At 52.5% G+C, this 24,391-nt stretch overlaps 9 protein-coding genes and 2 non-coding genes across 11 annotated transcripts; 5 read left to right on the top strand and 6 right to left on the bottom strand.

Annotated features, from left to right (window-relative positions):
- Positions 1 to 253: 253 nt before the first annotated feature.
- Positions 254 to 1,846, top strand: V2A60_003558 (cytochrome P450; the record flags this gene model as incomplete). The annotated part of the gene is made up of 2 exons (XM_083254887.1): positions 254 to 1,603; positions 1,661 to 1,846. The coding sequence occupies 2 exons, from the start codon at positions 254 to 256 to the stop codon at positions 1,844 to 1,846; spliced, it is 1,536 nt and encodes a 511-aa protein (XP_083111013.1).
- Positions 1,847 to 2,769: 923 nt separating this feature from the next.
- Positions 2,770 to 4,470, top strand: V2A60_003557 (uncharacterized protein; the record flags this gene model as incomplete). The annotated part of the gene is made up of 3 exons (XM_083254886.1): positions 2,770 to 3,406; positions 3,499 to 3,817; positions 3,921 to 4,470. 3 exons carry the CDS (start codon positions 2,770 to 2,772, stop codon positions 4,468 to 4,470), a joined length of 1,506 nt encoding a protein of 501 aa, XP_083111012.1.
- A 755-nt stretch (positions 4,471 to 5,225) lies between these two features.
- Positions 5,226 to 7,201, bottom strand: V2A60_003556 (serine/threonine-protein phosphatase 2B catalytic subunit; the record flags this gene model as incomplete). The annotated part of the gene is made up of 4 exons (XM_083254885.1): positions 5,226 to 5,253; positions 5,307 to 6,220; positions 6,289 to 6,878; positions 7,042 to 7,201. The coding sequence occupies 4 exons, from the start codon at positions 7,199 to 7,201 to the stop codon at positions 5,226 to 5,228; spliced, it is 1,692 nt and encodes a 563-aa protein (XP_083111011.1).
- A 1,975-nt stretch (positions 7,202 to 9,176) lies between these two features.
- On the bottom strand, positions 9,177 to 10,934 carry V2A60_003555 (uncharacterized protein; the record flags this gene model as incomplete). The annotated part of the gene is made up of 10 exons (XM_083254884.1): positions 9,177 to 9,262; positions 9,315 to 9,386; positions 9,437 to 10,034; positions 10,087 to 10,198; positions 10,252 to 10,339; positions 10,402 to 10,462; positions 10,509 to 10,575; positions 10,626 to 10,643; positions 10,695 to 10,844; positions 10,897 to 10,934. 10 exons carry the CDS (start codon positions 10,932 to 10,934, stop codon positions 9,177 to 9,179), a joined length of 1,290 nt encoding a protein of 429 aa, XP_083111010.1.
- Positions 10,935 to 11,444: 510 nt separating this feature from the next.
- On the top strand, positions 11,445 to 13,757 carry V2A60_003554 (ubiquitin-specific protease UBP1; the record flags this gene model as incomplete). The annotated part of the gene is made up of 1 exon (XM_083254883.1): positions 11,445 to 13,757. One exon carries the CDS (start codon positions 11,445 to 11,447, stop codon positions 13,755 to 13,757), a length of 2,313 nt encoding a protein of 770 aa, XP_083111009.1.
- Positions 13,758 to 14,451: 694 nt separating this feature from the next.
- On the top strand, positions 14,452 to 14,895 carry V2A60_003553 (uncharacterized protein; the record flags this gene model as incomplete). Its single annotated transcript, XM_083254882.1, has 3 exons — positions 14,452 to 14,569; positions 14,621 to 14,707; positions 14,765 to 14,895. The coding sequence occupies 3 exons, from the start codon at positions 14,452 to 14,454 to the stop codon at positions 14,893 to 14,895; spliced, it is 336 nt and encodes a 111-aa protein (XP_083111008.1).
- A 1,257-nt stretch (positions 14,896 to 16,152) lies between these two features.
- V2A60_003552 (LysM peptidoglycan-binding domain-containing protein) lies at positions 16,153 to 16,970 on the bottom strand (the record flags this gene model as incomplete). Its single annotated transcript, XM_083254881.1, has 3 exons — positions 16,153 to 16,540; positions 16,611 to 16,689; positions 16,808 to 16,970. The coding sequence occupies 3 exons, from the start codon at positions 16,968 to 16,970 to the stop codon at positions 16,153 to 16,155; spliced, it is 630 nt and encodes a 209-aa protein (XP_083111007.1).
- Positions 16,971 to 19,895: 2,925 nt separating this feature from the next.
- Positions 19,896 to 21,310, top strand: V2A60_003551 (triose-phosphate transporter family-domain-containing protein; the record flags this gene model as incomplete). The annotated part of the gene is made up of 4 exons (XM_083254880.1): positions 19,896 to 19,990; positions 20,061 to 20,128; positions 20,213 to 20,218; positions 20,289 to 21,310. 4 exons carry the CDS (start codon positions 19,896 to 19,898, stop codon positions 21,308 to 21,310), a joined length of 1,191 nt encoding a protein of 396 aa, XP_083111006.1.
- Positions 21,311 to 21,520: 210 nt separating this feature from the next.
- V2A60_003550 (CVNH domain-containing protein) lies at positions 21,521 to 22,287 on the bottom strand (the record flags this gene model as incomplete). The annotated part of the gene is made up of 3 exons (XM_083254879.1): positions 21,521 to 21,567; positions 21,739 to 21,851; positions 22,037 to 22,287. 3 exons carry the CDS (start codon positions 22,285 to 22,287, stop codon positions 21,521 to 21,523), a joined length of 411 nt encoding a protein of 136 aa, XP_083111005.1.
- Positions 22,288 to 23,096: 809 nt separating this feature from the next.
- V2A60_003549 lies at positions 23,097 to 23,194 on the bottom strand. Its single transcript has one exon. It is a non-coding gene; the product is annotated as a tRNA-Cys (tRNA).
- Positions 23,195 to 23,959: 765 nt separating this feature from the next.
- Positions 23,960 to 24,056, bottom strand: V2A60_003548. Its single transcript has one exon. It is a non-coding gene; the product is annotated as a tRNA-Cys (tRNA).
- Positions 24,057 to 24,391: the final 335 nt, after the last annotated feature.

Below are 24,391 nucleotides of genomic sequence, written 5' to 3'. Positions count from 1 at the left end.
CCCTAGATGGGTAATAAGAGTAATAAAGAGAAATTTCCGGGACCTCGAAGGCCGAAAGACCTAGTTGAGTTCTTCGGATACATGGTGACATCTTCGCTGTGTCGTCGTATAACCTGATGACCTATAAGACGTTTGGTATTTATAACACGGGACTCTTGTTCCAAACCCGACAAAGAGATTTTGCTTTATTCCATCCCGACTTGATCACTTTTATTGAATAATAAATACATCTCGGCAGCTTGAAGCACCAGCCATGTTGCTACTATATATTGTTGGCTTTTCACTTATAGGCGTCATTGCCACCACCGTCGCCCGGGCCGTGGCATCACCGCTGCGTTCCATTCCAGGGCCATTTTTTGCCCGATTCACCCGACTATGGTACTTTGTTCGCGTATTAAAGGGCCATTTCGAGGCAGAAAATATCGCGCTTCACCGGCGCTACGGACCGATCGTGCGGATCGCCCCGGACATGTTCAGCATCGATATGCCAGAAGCCGTAGGCACTGTCTACAACGTGGGTTCCAAGATGCCAAAGTCGTCATGGTATGATGCATGGCAGCATCCAAGCGCCGAGCGAGAGACTTTGTTCACAGACCGGTCGATACAGCGGCATGCGGAGACGAGGAGGCGTCACCAGGCACTGTATAGCATGACGAGTCTAGTGAGATATGAAGGATATACGGATGAATGTGCGGATATTCTTCTCCAGAGGTTTGATGAGTTTGCGGAAAAGGAGACGCAGTTTGATCTGATGCACTGGTTCCAGTGCTACGGCTTTGATGTCATTGGTGATATTACCTATTCGGCACGCTTTGGGTTTCTGGACGGCGGCAACGATGTAGCTGGGCTGCTCAAGGCATCGCAAGCGCTCCTTGTGTATGGAGCACTAGTCGGTATTTTCCCAGAGACACACCCGTTGTTGTACAGGATCACGGCGTGGTTGGGCATCGGCGGTGCTCGGGGCCGAGACTACGTGCTCAAATTCGTGCAAAACCGTGTAAGGCTGCGTCGGACGGAGAGGGCGGCAGCAGCCGCCGACACAGGCAAACCAGATGCGTCACTGAACATGGCGTCTGACGAGCACAAACCTCAAAGCTTTCTTGACAAAATGTTGGCCCAGAATGAAGAAGATCCCGAGAAAGTCACAGAGGATCACATCTTGAGTATGTCACTGGCCAACATCTTGGCCGGTTCCGACACGACGGCAATCACACTGTCCGCGATTTTCTACCACTTGATGCGAAATCCGTCCGCGCTGGCAAAGCTGCGGGAAGAGACAGATCAAATGGAAAAGGACGGCAAGATTGACGACCACGGAGGTGTGCGGTTTCAAGACGCCAAGAACATGCTGTACCTGCAAGCTGTGATTACAGAGGCGCTGCGCATGCACTCAGCCACAGGCCTTCCATTTTGGAGAGACGTACCGGAAGGTGGTGCTATGCTGGGCGGACAACACTTTCCACATGGGACGACCATTGGATTGAATAACTGGTGTGCACATTATAACGAGGCTGTGTACGGAGAAGACGCCTGCCAGTTTCGCCCGGAGAGGTGGTTGGTGGCGGATGACAAGGCGAAGAGGATGAAAGCTTACTACTTCCCGGTGAGTAACCATCATGTAATCTCTATTCGAATGCAGCACTGACCGACTGAATTTTAGTTTGGACTAGGTTCGAGGGCGTGTATCGGGCGGCACATTTCCATGTTCGAAATCTCGAAGCTGGTGCCACAGCTCGTCAGGAGATATGATTTTGAAGCAGTCAATGGAGATGCAGAATGGAGAACCGAGAACTATATGTTTGTTAAACCGGTTGATTTCAAGGTCAAGATCAGGCGCAGATTGTAAGTGCTCAAACGGTAAAGGCATGGCTTGACCAGCACGAGCACAAGTAGCAGTATCTAGTATGCGAAGTTCACACTCGACGAGCAAAAGTACCAGCAACTACGGTACGCTGGCGGGCTCTTCTCTGCTGAATATATCAGATCTGGCGCATGACTGGAATTTGACATCAGCGAGCATAGATCATATGTTCTCTGCCCAAATGATTCAACCCTCATTACACTAGACAGGGCCAAGCTTGGCCATTGTTCAGGTGGCCTCTCTTTTAATCGCCGCTGAGGCAATCGATGCCGTGAAAGTCAATTGATTCTCGTGCAGGTGCAAAAATCTTACGGCATAAGTGGAGGGTATTCTCGGGCTTGACGTGCATGTCCGTAAAGTCGTCTTACCCACCCGTGACCCGGCAGTGAAAGCCGGCACTCGTGATCTGGAACAGGGACATTGACAAGGACCCCGACACCACCGTCGGAAGTCAGGTTTTACGTTGTTTCAGAGATTCCAGAGTCGCAAATCAAGATGTATCTTCATTCATCATGGACTGCACGTAAGCCTCCCAGCGACCGTTGGAGCGGGCGGAGGAGCGGCTAATGACTTGAATGGTGCCCACGGCGAAGATAGCCTGCGGTCTCTTTGTGAGCAGACTGCTCCTCAATCAGTTTTCCTGTCTGACGACATGGAGAATAATTCCCTTGGCACCTAAAAACTCGAGAGTATTCATTTGTGAAGTATTGGAAGAAATCTATGCTTCAAAAGAATCTCCTTTGGTCGACAATCAAGGAGGTCATTGTAAGAGCTGGTAGGGCTCCAGTCAAGGTCAAGACACCAACCGCGGCATTAGAATCGGCTGTCTGTACGTTCTCTCCCGAAATTCAACACCGGGTCCGCAGATTGACACCCTTCGTGTTCCGTTACGCAATACGACGGCGGCCATGGCCCACCTGACGATACCATTACCGGCGAGGCCCGCCGATCACAGCCTGGCACCACCGCGTTCCATCAACCCCCCTCACTTCCCGCTCACCGTCCAAGCCGACCCGTCCCGTCCCGTCCCGTCCCGTCCAGCAGTTTCTCCCCCGCGCGCGCACCCAAAAACGTCACAGCAAATGGAAATCATCATCGTGGGAGCCGGCATCGCCGGCCTGTCGCTGGCGCTGGCGCTGGCGCGGTCCCGGCACCGCGTCGTGGTGCTCGAGGCGGCGCCGGCGCTGGCCGAGCTGGGCGCCGGCGTGCAGATGACGCCGCTGGCCATGCGGTACCTGTTCCGGTGGGGGATGCGCGACGACATCATGGCGGCGTCGATTGTGCCCGAGGAGATGTCCGTCCGCGACTTCCGCTCCGGCGAGGTCCTGGCCGCGATCCCCACGGGCGCCATGGAGGCGCGGTACGGCGAGCCCTACATCGTCGTGCACCGCGCCGTGCTGCACGACCTCCTCCACAAGCATGCCGTCCGCGCCGGCGCGGAGCTGCGCCTCGACAGCAAGGTCGCCCGCTACGACTTTGCCCACGGCGCCGTGGACCTGCACAACGGGACCCGGGTCGCGGCCGACCTGGTGATTGCCGCCGATGGTGAGGCCCCGGCTTCTTCAAAATGAGAGGGAGGGGGGGACGCGGCGTAAAGATCAGGTTACTAATTGAATTGGGTTGCGCCGCTTGTTTAGGCATAAATTCTTTTGCGAGACGCGAGTTCCTCGGCGACGCCAACGCCGCCACCCGGCCGACGGGGCTGGCCGCGCTCCGCACCATGGCGGAGGTGGCGCAGATGAAGGCCGATCCGCTGCTCGCCGACATTGCTGACCTAGAGACGTACAGCTCCCACCTGTGGATCGCGCCGGGCAAGTCAGTCATGGCGTATCTGATCAAGGAAGCGACCTTGTTCAACGTGGTGCTCTCGCACCCGGACGACATCGACATGTCCAAGTTTACGCCGGAGCAATACAGGGCCTTTGCCAGGGACCTGGTCAAGGACTTTGAGCCCAGGTACGAAAAATAAAACCCCCCAAATGCTGTTGCGGTTGATTCGCGAGGGGCGGCATCGAACCCAACATGTCGGCCCGCACAAGGACTAATAACCCGATGACAGGGTGCGGCGGTTGATTGAGATCCTGCTGCCCAGGATGCAAAACTTCCCCGTCCACGCCGTCCCGCCGCTCCCGCGCTGGACCGACCCGGCCGGCCGCTTTACGCTGGTCGGCGACGCCGCGCACGCCATGGCCTTTTACCTGTCCATGGGTGTCAGCATGGCCGTCGAGGACGCCGTGTCTCTCGTGACGGTTCTGGACCTCGCCTGCCCCGCCACGTGCGGCGGCGGCGGCAGCGGCGGCGGTGCCGTCGACCACGACAAGCTCAAGACGGCGCTCACGGTGTTTGAGCACGCCAGAAAGGAGCGCGTGCACATCGTGCAGGACGCCAGCCTGCACGGCGGCAACATGCTGCACGTCGAGGACGCTGCGGCGCGGGACAAGGTGTACGCCGCGATGCGGGCCGACGGGCTGCACGACTCGGACGTCTCGGAGGCGACCCTGGCGACGGAGAGCCTCACCTACGGCCTTGCTGATAAGCGCGTGCGGGACTGGTGCTTTGCCTATGACCCTGTCAAGTACATCAAGGAGTGCTATGAGAAGGTGGCATAGACCTACCGCCACCTCTGCACGTCGGTGCGTGGGTGAGACGGAGTGTGCCAAGTTTGATCGGCCCTCGAATTTAGAATATAGACACATGTTAAATAACACAACCCTAGAATGATTAAAGAGGTTCAACTAATTTTCTGCGTATGGCACCATGTACACTGTTCCACAATCTGCTGGCTTCTTGAGATAATACAGTTGATCCAAGGCGAGCCGACTTCGCCGTGGTTCATGTTTGCCCGTGGCGACCAAGTGGTGATGATGATGAGGCACAAGGGTGGAATGGGGACATCATGTATGGTGGGTGTAGAACCAGGTCACGGTTGGAGTTTGAGAGTCCCGGGCCAGCTACATGCGCTTGTAAATACAGTTTTCCGTCTTCTTTTTTTTTGTTTCAAATAAGAAAAACCTGTAACCACCAGCATCATGAATCTTCATTGTACTCGTATATGCTCGTTAAACTATATAGCCCAAGAGCCATCTTCCCATCTCGACAGTGTGTTCAAACACTGCTTTCATGCAGGATATCGGGATTCGTCACTGCGTATATAAATAACCCTTCCATTTTTGTTCGTCATGTTCTCCTCTTGGTATATATGTTGATCCGCGCAATGCGCCCTGATGTGCTTGCACCGGAACCAGCCTGCTGGGCCATTTCAAATGATGACTGTGCGCACTCTTTATTCCAATACCGAATGTAGCCTTCCATCCCAGCGTTCGAACCTTGTATTTCAACATTACATGCTCCATGCCTACCATTTCTACGAGCGGGAAGCGGGCTTGCGGTCACTATCAATTTTGAGTTAGTCAACGACGGTTCAAGTTCGGTGCAGAATACGTACGTGCTGAGTCTTCTCGACAGCTGGTGCAGCTTCTTGTCATTGTCGGCCTCGTGCACGGCCTTTTGCATAGCAATACTTCTCTCCTCCTCGTGGTGTCTGGTGACCTCCTCCTGGCTGGGAGGCAAGTGCTCGTTTTGTATATCCACCTTCTTAGCATCCTCAAAAGAGCTAATGGCGTTCTTGATACCCTCGGCGCCGAGCATCAAAGTACCGGCTGGCAGACGGCCGCCACTGACAGTTTTGAGCTCAGTGACACGCTCCGATTCCTCGCGCAGGACCTGGAAGACTCTCGACATGCGGCCGATGGCAAGAATCTTGTTCTTGATCGCTCGGCGCTTGAATTCGATCGAGGTGGGGTCGTCGGGAGTCGAAACGACAGGTGGCGAGATACCGCCCGGCGAAGTCGATGAGGGCGTCTCCTCTCTGAGCTCCTCTTCCGAACATGTGCTGAGAATAGCAATCAACATGTCTGTAATCTTCTCTCCGACAAAAGGCAGAGACCAGGTAAAGACGTCCATAAAGTTGGGTAGCCAATAAGGATGGGGCGTGCAGTTGAATTGGCGGATATTCATGACATTGTTCTCATACTTGAGTACCGCGGCTTTGTTGTTATAGACGTCGAGGTAGTTGGGTGCGGAAAAGATGGTCATGACGCTAGGAAAGCCCGTCGTCTTGGTCTTGCGGTACATTCTGTAGCCAGCGTCCTGGGCTTCGTGGGCACGGATAACGGAGAGCAAGTTGTTCTTCTCGAGGAAGGCACATGCTGCTGGATATGAGAAGAAGTACGAGCATCCTCGTACGTGGTTATGCAGGAAGTAGTCACTCGTCTTTTCCTGTCCGAAATCTTCGAGCGGGTCAGCCCAGAGAATGTCACACATGAGACCCTGCGTTGGGGGCTCCCGGAATCGATCAACCTAAAAGACGAGTTAGTTGGCGGAACGGTTCGACATGGGCGTGTAAGGGAGAGGGCAATGCGTCGTACATTTCTCAAGTCATCCAGGGTGTGCAGTTCGGGGCTGAGACCTCCGTGGATGCAGAGAAACTGCTTGTTCATGACGGCGGCAAGGGGCAGGCAGCAAAATGCCTCAATACAGGCCTCGTAAACGGCTTCGGAGTACTTGTGCTTGCATTCGAGCTTAAAGGTGAAGTAGTCGGTCAAGTGCCGGCATTCGTGGTTACCGCGCAGCAGCCAGAGCGTCTTGGGGTAGTGGATCTTAAGGGACCACAGGTACAAGACACACTCGATGGAGAAATAGCCACGGTCGACGTAGTCGCCGAGGAAGAGGTAGCGCGTCTCGGCAGGGTCACCACCGACCTCGAAGAGCTTCATGAGGTCGTAGTATTGGCCGTGGACGTCACCGCAGACGGTGATGGGTGCGTCCATCTCGAGCAGGTTGGGCTCTGCACGCAGTACATCGGCGCCGGTCTTGAGAATGAAGAGAGCCTGCTCCTCGGTCAAACGACCTTCTCGGTAAAAGTGCTGCTTCAGGAAGTGAATGTCGGGCTTGGTGCGAGTGCTGTCTGAGAAGAATTGTTCGTCTGTGGGTTTGGAGGTGGCTGGTGCTTGCACTTCTGCAGGAGGCACAAGCTGATTAGCATCACAGTCAAGGGACTTATCGCGCGGAGTATGGCTGTTTTTTCTTCTTGTTCTTTATCTTTCAACCCGTTTGCAGCGCAAGGTATGAATGTAACGGGACAGCCCGAGACACTGCGCAGGTCCCAAGAGCGGACGTACCTTTGCAAACACGCTCCATGGTGCTAACCTGGGTGCCATCTTCCATGGTGTGAATCGTGAAGTCGATCTCGGGGACAGGCTTCTTCTGCTGAATAGCGCGGATAGCATTGTCGACCTGCTGGTTGCGGCGATCCTCGACGGTGGTGTTTTCGGCGTCCATGGCTGCGGCGGTGGGCAGTAGCCGACTGGGACGGGGGAAAGAGAACAGACAGGTAGCGACGAAGGAGAAGGAGGGCGGAAGAGTGTGAGAATAGAAGAAGGGGAAGGAGGAAGAAAAAAAATCCCGATTGAAAAGCAGAGAGGCGTGTCGCAAGACTGGTTTTCTGGCAGGATCGAATAGCCGCGCTTTCTCGGCGGTGAGGGGCTGAAGTGGATTTCTGGGAGAGCAGGCAGAGAGCTCCTTTCAGCAGGCGTTGGGCAGAACCAAGAGCGGTTCCTCGAGTGTGACTCGTCGAGGCGGCAGAATGCGTTGGCGGGGGTTTGGGGGGAGGAAACGGCCGTGGGTGAGCGAGGGACGGGCCAGACGAAATGATGCAGGATGATGAACTACTGGTAGTGGTCAGGCAGGGTTCTCCGTGGCGAAGGTTTGCAGAAGAGATACTGCAGCTCCGGGGTGGGTGGCGGGTCCGCAAAGGTGGGCGGGTGCAGAGCGTGAAGGTAGAACGAACCAGGGCGGCTGGCAGAGGAGGCGGGAGAAACAATGCACGACAAGATGCTTGTAGCGAATCCTTTGGACTGGATTCAGCAGGTTTTTTCGACAACAATGCGCTGGTATTAAACGAGATGCTCGCGGGTAGAATGGAATGGCATGCCCTGTTTTCCCTGCCATCAGTTTGCGCCTGTGCATGTGCCCTTGTCTGGCGCGCGCGCTGTAACAAGGCAGGCAACGTCGGGCCAGCTCAGATATTTTGCCCAATCAAGGCACCCCTCATTCGTCAGTGTAGGTAATCTGAAAGCTCGGAGCTCCAATTAGTACCTACTTAGGTACTCCGTACTAACCTACATAGCTATAACGTACATTTACTCCGAGTAGCACCCCAAGGTATCCGACGACCTACCACACCTCGCCCAATTATTTTTTTTTTCTCTCGCAACTGAGTTGATGAATCCTCATACAAATCAGTCCCTACTACCGACTCGACCTATTTTCCCCCTTGCCACATCGTTCTACAGCCCCGTTTCCTGCACAGCCATCTTCTCCTCCAACCCTTGTGCCCCGCGCCAAAAGAGGCCGCTCGCTGCCCCGCTTTCCAACAAAGATACGAGGCACTCGAATTTGCGAAGAATATGTTCTGAAATCGGCAAATTAACAATAAAAATAGAAAATAGACCTGGCGGAGCAAAAGGAACTCCCCCCCCTTCTTTCACAATATATATAACCTATACCCGCTACCCCTGTCCGGGATGCTGCGCTGCGTTGCGGACACACCAGGTCCTTTCCATTGCAGGTACGTACCTTACTTATCAGATCATACAACTCACTCAAGTACTTACACAGAGAGCACATCTAAGCAAGGTTGCCTTTGACCAGGAAAAAGAAATGTGGCACTCTTTGTGCCTCTGACGCGATCCTAAAATTCCCCACACATACTTGATGGGCGATTCCCTCGCAACCCGCTGCCACTTTTGTGTTGTCTCCTGCACTTACCCAACTAGCTAAGTACCAGTACGCCAAGTTCCTTAATCTGTACCGAGTTAGCTACTTGGCCCATCGACAGCTACGTCACAGCTCACAAGCTGGCTGAGTCGCTGGCTCGTCCTCAACAGACAATTACTGCATCACTGCTGCATCACTGCAGTATCACCGCAACATCATTGATTTGATAAGTTTCTGGCTGGCTGCACAGACAAAAAAAAGCACCCTCCTTCTTTACCTTTCATGCTCGTAATCAACATTGCGTCGCAATTGCTGCGCCCCCATGTTTAATTTCCCGCCGTACCATCATCACAACCCTGACTCCAAGTGCCAAGATGGCAGCAAAGTACGGATCATTCCTATTTTTCTATATATAGAAAAGCAACATGAAACAATATTTCTCTAGAAAACTTTTTTTCTTCCATGTTTTTTTTTGGTGACAATTGAATATCCGCCGTGACCAGCGTTCAAGCCTCTCCGCGAATGACACCTCCTATCGCTATCGCAGCTGCATGTTGTGTGAAATGACCTCGTCTCTATCAAAGTTGGTTGTTTTCCACCGAGAAATAAAATCGTCCCGGTTGACTGAAAGAATCTCAGCATGCTCTCCTCGACTCCTTCAGCATGGGGTACTTACTGTAGCCGCCGCAGATGCGTCTCAGACCTTCAAACGCACTTCGCCCATGGAGCACTCGCCAGTTGTCGAAGACTATTCAATTAGCCGCTCATTCGAATGCACATTACCACCAATAGACCTACTCAGCATCCTTCCAGGTGTGAGCTGGAACCAATACTCGCTATCCTTGCGCGTCAGAATCTCGTTCCACTTGCGTGCCGCCTTGTACCACGCATTGACGTCGACGTCCAACGGAATCACGCCTCGGTCGTCATTGTTCCAACGGATTCTGTGCAGATCCGAGTCTCCTTCAATCACAGCGTACGCGCGGTCCGGACAGATCGCAACGTCTTGGTTGCCGCTCGCGTGCCACGGCACCCTTACCCGTCGCAGCGTTTCAAAGTCTTCGGGTGACTCTTGCCTCAGGACCGACGCGGCGCGGAAACCGTCCACGAGCAGTGACTGGCCGCCCAAGGCCTCTTCAGGACGTTGGTTGGGGGGCGGGGTGTGCGAGAGCAGGTGGAACGCTTGCAAACCGGCGGGTTCTGTAAAGTAGGTCGTGTCAGTGTGCGCTGCGAGCGCCAGGTTCGTGTATGCCGTGTCGGCCACGGCAAGGTCAGGTATAAAGTCGTAGAATCCTCCGTAGTGCGTATTCCGGATGGGCCCGATCGTCTCTAGCAGCTTCTCAGAAGCTTCAGGCGTCGCGGGGGTGTTTGTCACGAAGCAGAGGCCGTATGCACGCTGCCGGTATCAGACGTCTATGTTTCTGTGTTGTGGTTTAACCGGGGCTTACAATTTTGTCCGTCAAATCAGCCAGGCCACTTAGGTCTTTGGCTCCTACAACAGACTCAAAGGGAACTTCCGGGGGTTTGCTTGAAATGCTCGCGCCCCAGAGATTCTTTTCACTGCGAATTGTCAGGGTTTCGTAGCGAGCTGACGTTACCTCTCACGCACTTACTTTTGTGCCAGCGGGCGGCCTTTTGTCCCGACAGTCAGATTTTCGTAAAACCATGACCACGGGTAATAGCTTTTGTGTAAGTCATTCCCTGCATTGATTAGCTTTTTTGTGGAAATTTTGTTCCTGTCTGTCACAAGTTTTATTGCATACATGTGATCTCTACACCGTCGCTCTTGGGCGAAATTTCCGCTGGTTCGATTTCTGCGGATATCTAGACATGTCAGTACAGCTCGCCCTGTACAGGTAGAATCACCCACTCCGAATGTATCGTAATTCCTCTGCATTGTATCCTGGTTGACACATAAAGCACAGCGACAGTTGTCTCTGGGTTGTGTTAGCACGCCTTGGCGAGGCAACTGTAAAGCGCGGCTTACCGGAGCCAAAACTTTGAGCTACATCATGATTAGCGAAGATGGCACATATTCTCTAGAAACGCTACTTACAGGAGTGTGTTGACTTGTTTACCGGATTCAGCGCTTCTCAGAAGTAGTCCCCTCGTGTTGGATTCCAGCGCTGTCGAGTACAGTTTTGCCCTGGGCCGAATGCCCGAGCTAACTGCCGACACCCAGCTTCGTGTAAGAGTACTTCTCAGGCTGAGCATAATTAGCAACAGTCCCCGCGGCATTAGGCATATGCAGTAGATACCGGATGGCCTGAGCCGCGCCCATCAAGCTTGTTCTCATTGCGCCGTGTTTAGTTAATCGAATTGATGTCATGAAGCTTGATCGTCATGTACCCCGGATTGAGGGATGATGTGGGCTGTCGGGCCGGCGAGTGTCGTTTATAGTACTGGCGGCATCAGAAACAACGCCACAGCTCGCACGTGAGACCAGCGCCAGAATCAGCAGGCAGCGCCACAGCGCGGCGCAGGCTGCAAAAGTTCTGGCGTCGCAACTTTATTCCAGGGAGGGACAGACCAACTCGACGGCCAATTACCTTCTCCCCAAAACTTTCCACCCTCAAAGAACAAAAGTAAGGTTATCACTGCCCACACTCCCGATCGCATATGAATCAGTATTCGCAACAAAGGATATCTCAAAGAGGACACCTGTCGGCGCCAACAAATTTCCCCCTGTATTGCGATACCTTGTCATGGCACTCCAGCTTTAGCCTTTAGTGCGTCCTCAAACAAGGCACAATTTAAGAGCGCTCGATTCCATGAATACCCGCGAAACTTGGTCCTTGCTTGCAGCATGATCTCCGAAGACGAGCAGCTCGTCAAATTCTACAACGATCGCGTGGCGGCGCACCGACGATTTCTCTCAACGCCCAACGACACACTCTGGGATAAGCTTCACTGGTCAGGCTGGAGTATCTCGCTGCTGCTCCTCGCGGCCACTCTGTTCTACCGAGCGTATGGCCAGGAGACAACTCTTGATGCGCTCCTGACATCAGCGGTCAACATCCTTCTGGAAGCGCTCGTCTTTATACTACCTGCCCGGCTGATATTCGCCCTCGACAACTGGGTAAACCCGTCGAAATCGATGAACAGCGGCAACACACATACAGCCAAGAGCGATGCGATGCGCCGAATAATAGGACTAGACCACCGTGGGGGTATGATGGCGTCAGTCTTGAAGGCGAGAAGCCGCGCGCTCTCGGCCACGAGCAGCGTCTTCGGCATCAAGCCACAATCCGATCGGCCACCAGGCCTGGGCAACATAGATAATTCGTGCTACCAGAACAGCATTTTACAGGGGCTGTCATCTCTCGATTCTATGCCGGAGTTTTTGGCAACATGCCTCGAAAATCTGGATACTGAAAAATCCAACGGCAGCGTTGCTCAGACATTAAAAACACTGATATCTGACCTTAACGACCTTGAGAATAACGGGCAGACGTTGTGGACCCCAAGAGTCCTGAAGTCGATGAGCACATGGACGCAACAGGATGCGCAAGAATATTACTCGAAAATATTAGACGACATAGAAAAGGGCGTGACAACGGCTGTTCAGGAGAGTCGACCACATCACGGGCTGGAGAGTGACACGGTGGTCAAAGATGAAGCGGCGCCGAGTGAGCATAGTGATGACAGCGGATACCAAAGCGCTACCCCGGAATCTAGATTGTCGGAGATGAAGCTGATAAGAAATCCTCTGGAGGGCCTACTCGCGCAAAGAGTGGCATGTATTCGATGTGGCCACTCAGACGGAATCTCGATGATTCCATTCAACTGCCTAACGCTAAGCCTCGGACTTGAGAAACATCAACATGATCTCTACGAGCGTTTAGATGCCTACACCAAGGTTGAGGCCATTGAAGGTGTCGAATGCCCTAAATGCACGCTCTTGAAAACACAGGACCTCTTGACAAGCCTGTTGAGAAAGATGAAGGAGAGCAATATGACAGAGGCGCAGTTGGCCGACCCGACCCAGCGCTTGGAGGCTGTGAATTATGCCTTGGAGGAAGACGACTTTGACGAAAAGACACTTCACGAGGCCTGCAAGATCCTCCCCAAGAGCAAGGTCACGACGACAAAAACGAAACAAATCGTGATTGGCCGCCCACCGCAGTCACTGGTCGTACATATGAATCGGTCTGTGTTTGATCCAGCCACTTTTGATATGATCAAGAACTCGGCACCTGTGCAGTTTCCCATGACGCTCGACCTTGGCCCGTGGTGTCTAGGGAGTTCAAGCGGCAAGACTGGTTGTGCCGATGGGGAGGAGTTGTGGCCCACTGGTTCTATGGCTTCTTTAATTGCAGGAGACAGCGGTCGGTCGCGGCTTTCCGGTCCGATTTACGAGCTGCGCGCGGCAGTGACTCACTATGGTCGACACGAAAACGGCCACTATATATGCTATCGCAAGTACCCACGATTTGGACCGAACAAGGGACCGGGTGAAGCTGCAGAAGCAATGGCAGAGCACACTTCAGAGGGATCAACAGTACCCGTATCGGAAGAGACGATGTCCATTCATGAGGCCACACCCAGCGGGCACAACGCATGTACCGAGCAAGAGGAAGAGGCCCCCGAAGATGGAGACCAAAAGGTTGTATTCAAAAATGAGTTGGTAGAAGCAGGAGAAACGGGCACTGCTGGTCCAGAGAGTGATGGCGCGGCCCAACCCGAGAAACCGAGTGAAGTCGGCATGGCAAACGAGTCAACATGGTGGCGAATGAGCGATCACAATGTCAGCAAAGTCAGTGACGAGACGGTTATGTCACTGTCGCCCGGCGTATTTATGCTCTTCTACGAATGCGTTGACCCTAGCATGGTACTAGACGCTGAGGTGGACGAGATGCAGGACGCCGAGGCCAGCCTGCCGACGAGTGTCCGATACGAGGCGACGACGCTCGAATCCCCGTCAGAGTCCGACTTTGGGGGTGCAGGGGCACACGCCACGAGATCGGTGTCCATGACGGCGACAGAAACGGACGCCGACGACAACCGGTCGGATAGCAGCGCGACAGAGACGGACAATACGACGGTGGGGACAGCAGAGTCGGTGTCTCTTCCAGACAGCGATTCTGAGGACAGCGGCAAGACGGATCAACATTCTTGATGGAGTTTGAACTGTACTATTCATTTCGGGACGAACTATAAATAAGGAAGGCGTTATGCGGAGGATGGTCCCATGGAGTGCCAGATAGACTGGCCATATTGCATAGCTGAGACGGTGTTCTTTGTGTTTCGAAAATTATTGGAGCATGGCATAATAAAAAGCAGTCTTTATTGTCTATCCTTCAGGTTCCGATAGACTGTGAAAGGTATGATTCGTCTGGTAAAGTATTGTCTTGGTGACTTTTGTGCAGCTACTGGCCGTACGGTGTAGCTCGATACTCTCCACTTCTCCTTGCCAGCATGAGCCTCAGGATAAAGTCACATACCTTTACGCTGCCAAACTTGTCATTTCAAAGCAATCAGCTTCCATGCAAAATGTTTCGAGTCATCAATCGACTGCGCTTTCCAGCTAAAACCCCGTTATATAAATGCCGGCGACGAAGCTTTTCTGTTCGAGCTATATATTCTCGCTTTCCAGCCTCACTTTGCTACTACAGGCCATATCAGAAGTCGTGTCTATTTGACCAAAGGGAGAACGACAGTCGCCCTCATGATCTACACGACGAAGGAGTCGAGGTAGCTGCTGATGGACTGGTTTATCCGGGAGTGGCAAACGCTGGTACGCCCCGGTCTCTGCAGCATCCCAGTGAAGCTACCGAGTACTAATCTCACCAACAGTGTCTAATGGCGCGGTCATGCTTCCAAACACATTCGATATGCAAGAGTATATACGCAGGTACTATGACGAATTTCTCGATCGTGAAGAAGCTGGCGATATCATTGACGCGCCGCGAATCTTCACTGTACCCAAGGGTGCGCGGCTATACTGCGCAATCGCAAGGGCATAATTCTGACGGTTCTTAGGAACATCGATCCCAGACAATTTGATTCTCATACATGAATATCTTGCCCGCTTCAGCTTGCAGCCTTCTCATGGAATTTCCCTTCAAGGTACACCCAACGTTCTTGCATGAGACCGGCTTTTTATAGGGCACTAACTTTGATTAGATTTGAATCGCTCACTAGACGAATTCTTCGACAAATTTGCCAACAAAGAGGCAGCTGAGGCATGGCTCGATAAACATCCCTACCAATCAGCGATAGTCGATGATAACTACAAGATTTGGATGGGAATGTAGAATCAGAGCTGTAACAATGCCAAGGAGAGACTAGAGAGTTGGTCGCCGAACATGCATCCACGTATTATACTGAGCAACACCGAACCAAGGCGCATACAATCTTCCGAAGTGGCCATGTGAGAAACCCGGCAGCCTTCCGCAGAGATATCAAGCTAATCTCCCAAGGGCCGGCGGCGTCTAATTTAGGCTCGAAGGACATTTTCTGGGGGAAAGATGTGATTAGAAACCGTTATGAACGGATGAAGTGGCCGAGTTATCATTGGATTGTTTCGTGGGCTATTGCTTAGTCTCCGACTAGCTGGGCACCTTGCTTTGTGTCGATGGCATGTTCAACTATTTGATAAAAGCCATAGAAACAGTGGACAGGAGATCCTGGCCAAGTTCAGCAGGCGATGAGCTTTCTGCATGTTTTGACCTTGGGAGTTTCGTACTTGGTGTGTGGCGTTACGCTGTCGGAGGATTGAACTGCCCTAATAGGATGGATTGCGGTTTGAGGACCTCCGTGCACTGTTGGTGAGGTTCTCGGCCTAGAACCAAAGCTCAAACTGAGGCAAGCTAAAATTTTACATGCGAGGATTCCATGTTGATAGTTGTTCTACCAGAGTAGAGATGATGCACATTAGTAGTTATACATGCACCCGCTTAAAGTGTGATGAAGTTGTCGTAGCCATTTCGGGCGGCCGTCTTAGATGGCGCATAATAGTGGAAATGCAAAGAGCTCAAGGTCACGGCTAATAATGATGAGCTACTGGCATATCAGCCTAATACCTTGATGGACCATTGCCTTTGTCATTCAACACATACGGTGGTTGTTTCTTATTGGCGTAGAGGACAGGCCCACGTGGGCGAACCCGAGTGCCTGACAGGGAGAATCAATAAACAGGCCAGTAGCTTCAGGGGGTGGCGGGTTGGTTTGATGCGGCATTGCAGGGGAATGACATTTCGGTGGTTGCTATTTTGGAAGAATAAACGCAGTTTCTTGAATATGGTCTCTTTTTTATATTTTTTTTTTCGTGTTCTTGGTATTTCGTGCCCGTTGCTAGGCATGACTAATTTACACCGTGCATATATACTCTGTGAATAGAACCAGCTGTGTCCGTGGGTACTAAGCTTGCTGTAGACACCCGATACGGATAGAAGCCGCAGCTTTGAAAATAACACCGACTTTCAGTTTCTTCTTGTCGCTCTTGTCCTCCCTTTCCCATCGTAGGAGCTCAATCGATAGCGAATTGCGGGAGGGCTGGACACTTGCTCTTATTAATCGCAGCTCGAGTCGGAAGCCGGGGCAGAAGGAGCGGCGCTGGGTGCAGCACTGGGGGTAGCACTGGGGGCGGCGCTGGGGGCAGCACTAGGGGCAGCACCACTGGGAGCAGCGCCGGATGGAGGAGTGCCGCACTCGTCGGCTGGGGGTTTGGGTGGAGGAGGCGGGGGGGTGGGCGACGCGCAAGAACCTCCACCACCACCGCTGCCGCCACCACTGCCACTGGTAGCAGCGCCACCACCAATAGCCGCACCACCACCACCACCACCACCACCACCACCACCACCACCAGTACTGCCGCCTGCAGCGCCAGCGCCAATGCAGACATTGTAGCCAAGTAAGAGTGACTCGCATTTTTGGCCGACGGCAGGATTCCACTTGTAGCTATTACGAGTCCGAGTATTAGACGGTGGTACACACACACTCAGCTTCAACAGCCTGGAGAGGCACTTACAAGTCGGACAGTTGGATACCAGCCGCCGCGGCGATGGGATCGCATGTCTCTCCGGCCGTGACTTGATGGAACTTGGTGCCTAGAAATTTTTGCAAAGAAACCGTTAGTAATTTCCTTTTTTTTTCACCCCTGGTCTTCTCTTTTCACATGTGCATTCGAATATGATCTTATTGCAAACGGAAGGGGGGGGCACGTACATCCCGGATCGATACCGGTCTGCGTAGGGACCTCGCTGGACCCAGTACCAGTACTGGCGAGCGTGATGGTGGGCGTGGTGGTCCTGAAGGTGGTGGGCGAGTCGCTGGTCGCGACGGCGACGGTGGCGAGGGCCGAAGCGGCAAGAGTGACGAAGCGAGTCATGATGAAGAAACTTGGGCACTCTTTTGATGGGAAAAGATGACGGCGTGAAAAATAAAAGTATATTGTTGCTGAGTGAGAGGGAAGGGGAGTGGAAGAGCAGAAGCAAGCAGCATATATATACACACCAAACCATATATACATATATATATTTAAACTGCTCATCTTTATAGAGAAGCTGATTCTTTGGTTTACAATAGCGCCAGGCAAGCGCCAGGGTGCAAATCGTCCAACTATTCTGATACATGGCAGCCCATATCAAAGAGGCTCTCCGTATCAGGTGCTCTGCAAGGTGCGAGCCCATTGACTACAAGTGTCGACCAGCAGCACGCGGGCACCGGGTAATTTAAAACGACCAACCCCCAATCCGATATCTATGTGACGCATCTTTTCCGCCGAGCACTTTTTCAACAACAACAAGTGTCTAAAGGATGCCCTGCCCGCGTTCATACGCTGTGCACGCGCGCGCCTTTGTGCATCGTCCTACCCCCTCCTCCTCCAGAAGAAACGGTACTACAGAGTAGAAAAGGCCGCATGCCACCCACCCTCACGGCTGTCGGGTCCTGTAATAATAATAATAATAAATCGCCCATCGGCCCCAGAAAAAGAAAGCAAGATGAAAAGAGGTCAAAGAGAAGAAGAGGGGGCGGGGGGCCAAAAGGCTACGACATGCACGTCACGCCACGGTGCATCCCACCTTGTAAGTGTTGAGATCCGGGTGCTGCGTGTCGCCTGTCTTACAGCATACGGAGCTGCAAGAGTGGTCCTTGGAGAAGGCTTCATTATTCACCTCGCAGGTTGAAACTTGTGTGTGTGTGTGTGTGTGTGTGTCTTTTTTTTTTTCTTTTTTTCTTCTGCGTTTGTTTGTATGTCGGGAACAAGTGTATCTAGTTGTTTGAGAGTTGAGCACCTCTTTGACAGGATGCATCACGTTTTCTGGTTTGTCCGTCTCTGCTCTTGTCATCTCTCAATCGATATCAGCTTTCCCACCCGTAGAGGCTTTGCCGGCTGGGCTGTTCTTTTTAATCCTTTTGACTTTTTGTCACGTAAAAAGGCAAGAAAAATGCCCTGCCGTAGCAGCTGCGAAACTGCAACTCGTAATCGATGCACGGCCTCGTGCGAAGGACCAATACGAAAATGGGCATCTTTATTAAGCACTTACTTGGATAATATGTTGAATACGGGTATTGAGGCGGGTGCATATCACGCTGCAATTGTGAAGTGCCAAGTATTTGTAGCGACTGATCTGCACGTACTGGTACCTGGACAGGGACTTGAGTAGTTTGGTAGTCAAGGTAGGGAGGTGCAGCAAGTACGCAGTCGACCCTTGCCAAGTCGTCGCCGGCACGAACCATGCTCACTGACGCAGTCATCGATGGTGTGAAGATGAATGCACGACAGGCGATGGGTCAACTATCGATGAGGCATGGGCCATGAAAGATCGGAAGTGAAAGCATAATGGAACGTGGCGCCGTGGTAGTGTCTAGGGCTGAAAGCTTATTAGCTAGTTGCATGTACTTATGCCTATAAGCAATAAGTTCAAAAACTACTTACTTATTAGGTAGACTACAGGTAAGTACTTAAGTACTGGGTAGTTAAGGGATCGTCCAATAAGTACATGTATGATGTGGGTGATGAGCAGATTTGTGGCGCGCCAAGTACTGATAGCTGCTGAGGCTGGGGCTGGGGCTTGACTGGGGCTGGGCTGGGGCTGGGCTCGAGACGGGTCAAAGCGTGCTACTGCTAAGTATGTGTAGGAGGGATTGCCAAATTCTGCCAATACGTTGATACTGTAGGGCCCTGAAAATACCCGAAAACCCTTGAACTGGGCTGCAAGGTGTCATGTTTTCCGCCGCTCGGACACGGAACAGGTCTTGTTAGTACTTGATATCACTACTCATGGTGACAATGGCACGCTTGCGGACAATTGAGGCTATTGAAGGACGATTTGAAAGGGGAAAAGAAAAAGAAGAAGAAAAAGGAGAACAAAACTGGCTCATTCTTGTTTCCCATTTCCTACTCCGTACTCAAACTAAGTACTTAGGGGGCCTTGCTCGCTACCCCTACTGCTAGCGAGGTAGATACCGAGAGAAAAGACGCCACACAGCCTTGCAAGGTTACCAGGGCCGTGCCTGCGTGTTGGTACTTTCCACATTTCCACATTGCCAGCCTATCACTGTAATTCTGTTCAGTTTTCTATTCTCCTTTTTTTGGTCGCCTTTTTTTGGTCGCCTTTTTTTTTTTGTTTCATCATTCTGGCCAGCTTGTCCGGTCCAGGACTTATTAAGTAGACCTCACGTACTGATAGGTACCTGCCTACCTGCCCAAGTCCCCTACCCAAGGAGCATGCCAGCCTCGATTCAGGGGTCCGTCTCTCTTGGTCCGTCTCTCTTGGTCCGTCTCTCCCTTTTCAATAGAAGAAATCAGCTCTCGTCACCCGAGTGCTCCGTATGCACGTTTATTAGGTAGCCTGTCGTATCGACCGGCTCTCCTCCAACTAGCCCTAATACGGTTTCCTTCCCTTTTCCTTCCACCACCACCGCCGCCGCCTCCGCCGCCGTCCTCCTGTCTGATCTCCTTTTCCCTTCTTCCATTCTCAGCCTCTTCTATTCTCTTACTTACATTCGTTTCGGCCTCTTTTGCTCTCATCTCCGGACGCCTTTGCACCATCATTACTGTTTTTTTCCCGGTTCTCTGTAATTCGATCATTTTCTATCGCACTCCGCGCGCAATTTCCTTGGCAATCAATCAAGCGCAACAGACCAAACGGGGAAAAAAAAAAGCTGGCACCCTCGCAGATCATCACCACACACCCGCGACACTTCGACCGCCATCACCACCCAGACTTCCGTGTTGCTTCCGACGACCGACCGTCTTTAAATCTTTTTCGCTCTCCTACATTCTTATCCTATCCTCGGCTTGCACACCATGCCTCGTTCGTCCGGCGACTCGCCGCTCCCCACGGCTGAAAAGTCGCCCGCCCCGGGTGCTGCCTCGGGCCTCCACCCGTCGCTCTTCATCCTGTACGCCCGCTCTCCGCGTCGCCGTTTCGCCTTGTTGCTTGCTCAGCACTGACACGCACACTCTTGCTAGAAATTGGATCGTCTTCTCCAACGCCACCATTCTCTTCAACAAATGGCTGCTCGACACGGCCGGCTTTCGTACGTCTACCGCGCGCCAGGGTCGCGTCGAGCTCCCCTCCTTGTCCTACTCTCCGTCTTGATGTACTAACCTTTCGTCTCCAGGATACCGTACGTTTTTCCTCTGCCTCCGCAGCCGATGCCGACCTGCTACCCGACCTTGTGCTAACAACATCCGCAGCCATTATCCTGACATGCTGGCATCTCGTCTTTGCTACCGCCGCCACCCAGATCCTCGCCCGCACCACGACCCTCCTTGAAAGCCGCAAGTCCCTCCCCCTCAACGGCCGCATGTACCTCCGGACCATTGTCCCCATTGGCCTCTTCTACACCGGCTCTCTCGTCTTCTCCAACCTCGTCTACCTTTACCTCTCCGTCGCCTTCACCCAGATGCTCAAAGCCGGCTCCCCTGTCGCCGTCCTGTTCACCTCATGGGCCTTTCGCGTCGCCGAGCCCAACCTCGCCAAGTTTCTCAACATTCTCGTCATTGTCGTCGGCGTCGCCGTTGCCAGCTTTGGCGAGATCAACTTTTCCCTAATTGGCTTCGTTTACCAGATGCTCGGCATCATCTTTGAGGCCATTCGTCTCGTCATGATTCAGGTCATGCTGACTGCCGAGGGCATGAAGATGGACCCCCTTGTCGCCCTCTACTACTACGCTCCCGTCTGCGCCTTCTTCAACATTTTCGTCGCCCTCTTTACCGAGGTCGGCACTTTCAAGTACGAGGACCTCGTCAACACGGGCTTCACCATGCTCTTCCTCAACGCCAGCGTCGCCTTTATGCTCAACATTGCCAGCGTCTTCCTCATTGGCAAGACGTCCGGTCTCGTTCTGACTCTCACAGGCATCCTCAAGGCCATTCTGCTCGTCGCCGTCTCCGTTGTCATCTGGAAGACCCCCATCACCGTGCTCCAGGCCGTCGGCTACGGCATCGCCCTCCTCGGCCTCTCTTACTACTCTCTCGGCTACGACAATGTTGTCAAGATCTACAACAACTCATCTGCTTACATGTCCGCCACCATGAACTCGTACGGCGCCGTCCCCGGCTCTGCCGACGGTGTCCGCGGCGGCCTGCTAACCAAGCGCTATATTGTTCTCGGCAGCGCCGTCTTTGGCTTCCTCTTTATCATGGCCGTACTGTTTATGTGGGTAGGCTCGGTGCCCACTACCATCCCTGGCGGCACTGCGTTGGGTGGGAAATAGACGCGAGCAATTGGATTCTAAAAAATACATGGGAATCTGTTCTGTCTTTTTTTCTTTGGATATTTGGTGTTCAAATTAACGGTTTTCTTTTTTTTGGATGTGGAAACAAGCGATGTATTGAAACGTGGAAGAAGTAGACTGCTTTATATATATGGCTAATATGATGAAGATGAAGACATAAAAAAGAAAATGTACCATGGGCAAAACGTGCTATTGGCTGCAAGCGAGATTGCCGTTGACATTGCATAAGACTTGATCTATAGCAATTAGCGCTGATGGAGCACCGGGGGGTAGAAAGAGTGTGAGGGAGACGGGACAGACAGAGACAGAGACAGAGAGCAGGAGAGAGTGGCTGGGAGAGGGGGGATGGGAAGAGAGAGCAGAGAAGGGAGAGAGAAACAGAGAGACATTGAGAAAGTCAGACATACTGAGGTCAATCTGGCTCTGTTTTTCATTGCCACGGCCATCCCCGCACGTCGCATGGAAAAAGTTGGGTGCCCCAATCGGATCAATACCAAAATCGCGGCAGCTATGCGCGAATCTGCGGAATGTCAGTGTTTCATGAAAAAACAAGTGAGCACTTTTTCTGTTTTCCCTCGCCCTCTTTCTCTCTCCCAAAATCAACAAGAGGGCGAGAAGAAGAAAGACGACAAAGAGAAAGAAAGAAAGAAAGAAAGAAAGAGACCATTGAACAACGAAGCAAACAAGAGAAAAGGAAACCCATACCCCGTCCCACCCGTCAGCTGCCCAAACGTATTCGCCAGGCAGTCGTTGATGAGCACCGCCGGGTTGTAGTGCCGGTTCCCGCCCTCGTCGAGGCAGTACGTCGCGAAGACGACCATGTCGGCGTCGGGGCGGCCCGACGTCCCGTTGCGCGCGTACGCCCGCCCGCAGGTGCCGGCGAACCCGGAGCAGCCGCTGGCCGCAACGGCGTCAACGGCGGCCGCCGCGAACAGGATCGCTGAGCGAAGCAGCATTTTGTAGCGAGCGGCGTCCCAAGCTGTGGACGTCCGGGGGGGAGGAGAGGAGGCCAAGGATGGTAGTTAGGATCGAAACTTGAAGAAAGAGGACGGGGGCAAGAGCAGCTTGACAGAGAGCAGCAGACTTGGCGACTTTTGAATGTCTTGGCCGCAAAGCTACAATGGAACGCGGGATAGATGGTCTGCCATCGGCCTGACACCGATGCTAGAGAGGGAGAGTTGGTGGCTTTATTGAATGTAAATAGGTCACGAGGCAAACCACTAGCTACGGTCTTTCATTGATATGCAGTAGAAATATTTCCAGAGGGGAAGGGGGGTTGTCATGTAAGCCGCATATGGGCTTGGGCAGAGTTGCATTGCCTTATTAGCTCGTGGGTCGGTGCAGTTGCCATGCCCCCGGGTTTGCATCGAAATGGGGCTTTGCGGAGGGGTTGATCATTTGCTCCATGTATCCGCATGTACAGTATTGCACGGTGGCAGGTGCAGGCCCTAGGTAGGAGTGAGGGAAAAGAAAATTTCATAGCCTGTCCTGGCCTCTGGGCACGAGAGCAGCAGTTGTTGGATGTGGCGTATCGAATCAGTCCAACCAACTGTTCAGCTGTGCCCTGTCTAGCTCAAACAACAATGGCACAGATTGTAAGTAAGCAAAGCCTATCTAGATTGTCGTGCTAAGGGGGAAAAGTAATATTGAACAGAAACGAGAGAGAGCTATCAGCGGCAAGGAAGGAGCATAGAAATAAAAAGAAAGTGACGAATACATACTTTTGTAAGTGCAAAAGTACAAAAAGAAGAAAAAAGAAATTCTAAGCTCGGAGCCGGGATCGAACCGACGACTTCAGGATAATCTTGCTAGTGGTTACCCACATGACTGCAATCCCGTACTCTACCACTGAGTTATCCGAGCTTGATAAGATCGCCACAAATATAGGCTATATAGGTGGCGTCAAGTCGCGACCAGTCGCAGCGCAGACGACACGGTCGTTGGTATGAAGCGAGGTGACAACGGTCTCTGATCTATATGGTTGGAGCATGACACCCATTTTTCGGACCAGATCAGGATTTGGTGGAAGTGATGGGGAGATTGAGCTTGCAGTCTTGCGCTCAAAAACGAACATAGAGCCTAACTACGCTGATAAACTTTGCACTTACCATCCCCCAGGATTCAGAGCGCTTCCCCGGGTACAAGTTTGGTGACCTGATAAGCATTTCTCCGTGAACATATATATTTGTGTGTATTTTACATCTGTTGTATCAGCGGGTTTTCTTTTTCCAGACTTTTGATGGCGACACATCCGAAAATAGCTGTCCAAGCTCTCCGCGCGCACAGCGCCGAGGGGCCGGACCCGGTGTAGCGGAGCTCATGACGGGCAACACGGCCCGATACAACCTAAATGCCACCCCCCATCGAAACAGGAATCGACGACGATTACTAGACGGACTATGGAGCAGAGACAACAGGCACGTCGATTCCTACAGAGAAACAATCCCCAACGTAAGATTGAACCATTATTACCATTTTCAGAGCGTTGGCGACTAGAAAAGGCCTCCCACCCCCGATTTACTACTGTCCACGGGTCTCCGCCACTTCTCCACCCACAAACTCCTCGCAACCCACCCACTTTGCAGCAGAAGCAAAAAAAATAATGGAAAAAAATTCAAGACACATGAAAGCTCGGAGCCGGGATCGAACCGACGACTTCAGGATAACTCGCCCGATGAGCATCATCTCGCTGCAATCCCGTACTCTACCACTGAGTTATCCGAGCTGAAGTGGAGTCGGGCCGGTCAATTGCTCCTTATGAACCGTTTACAACCCAGTTTGCCTGAATGGGTGAGACTATCCCCAAGTATCGGCAAAGCTTGACATGACGAAATTCGTCACTACGCAGCTCGTGCCTCTCAATCACAAGTTACAGAGTTGGCCGTTGGCACGTAGGCCGCTTGGATAGGTATAGGGTAACTATCATGTCCAGTGTGTAGTCACGCATGCATGACAAGGTCTCTGTTGACTTGTTGTATCCTTACTTTATTCTCCTCCTCTTCTTCCTTTTTTTCCTTCTCCATTAATTGTTTTTTAAAATGGCGAGATTCGGTAGCTAGT

This window comes from Cordyceps javanica, chromosome 2 (assembly GCF_051103115.1).
Source record: "Cordyceps javanica chromosome 2, complete sequence".
NCBI lineage: Eukaryota > Fungi > Ascomycota > Sordariomycetes > Hypocreales > Cordycipitaceae > Cordyceps > Cordyceps javanica.
The sequence above is the reverse complement of the archived record's forward strand: the minus strand, read 5'-3'. Positions and strand labels throughout refer to the sequence as shown.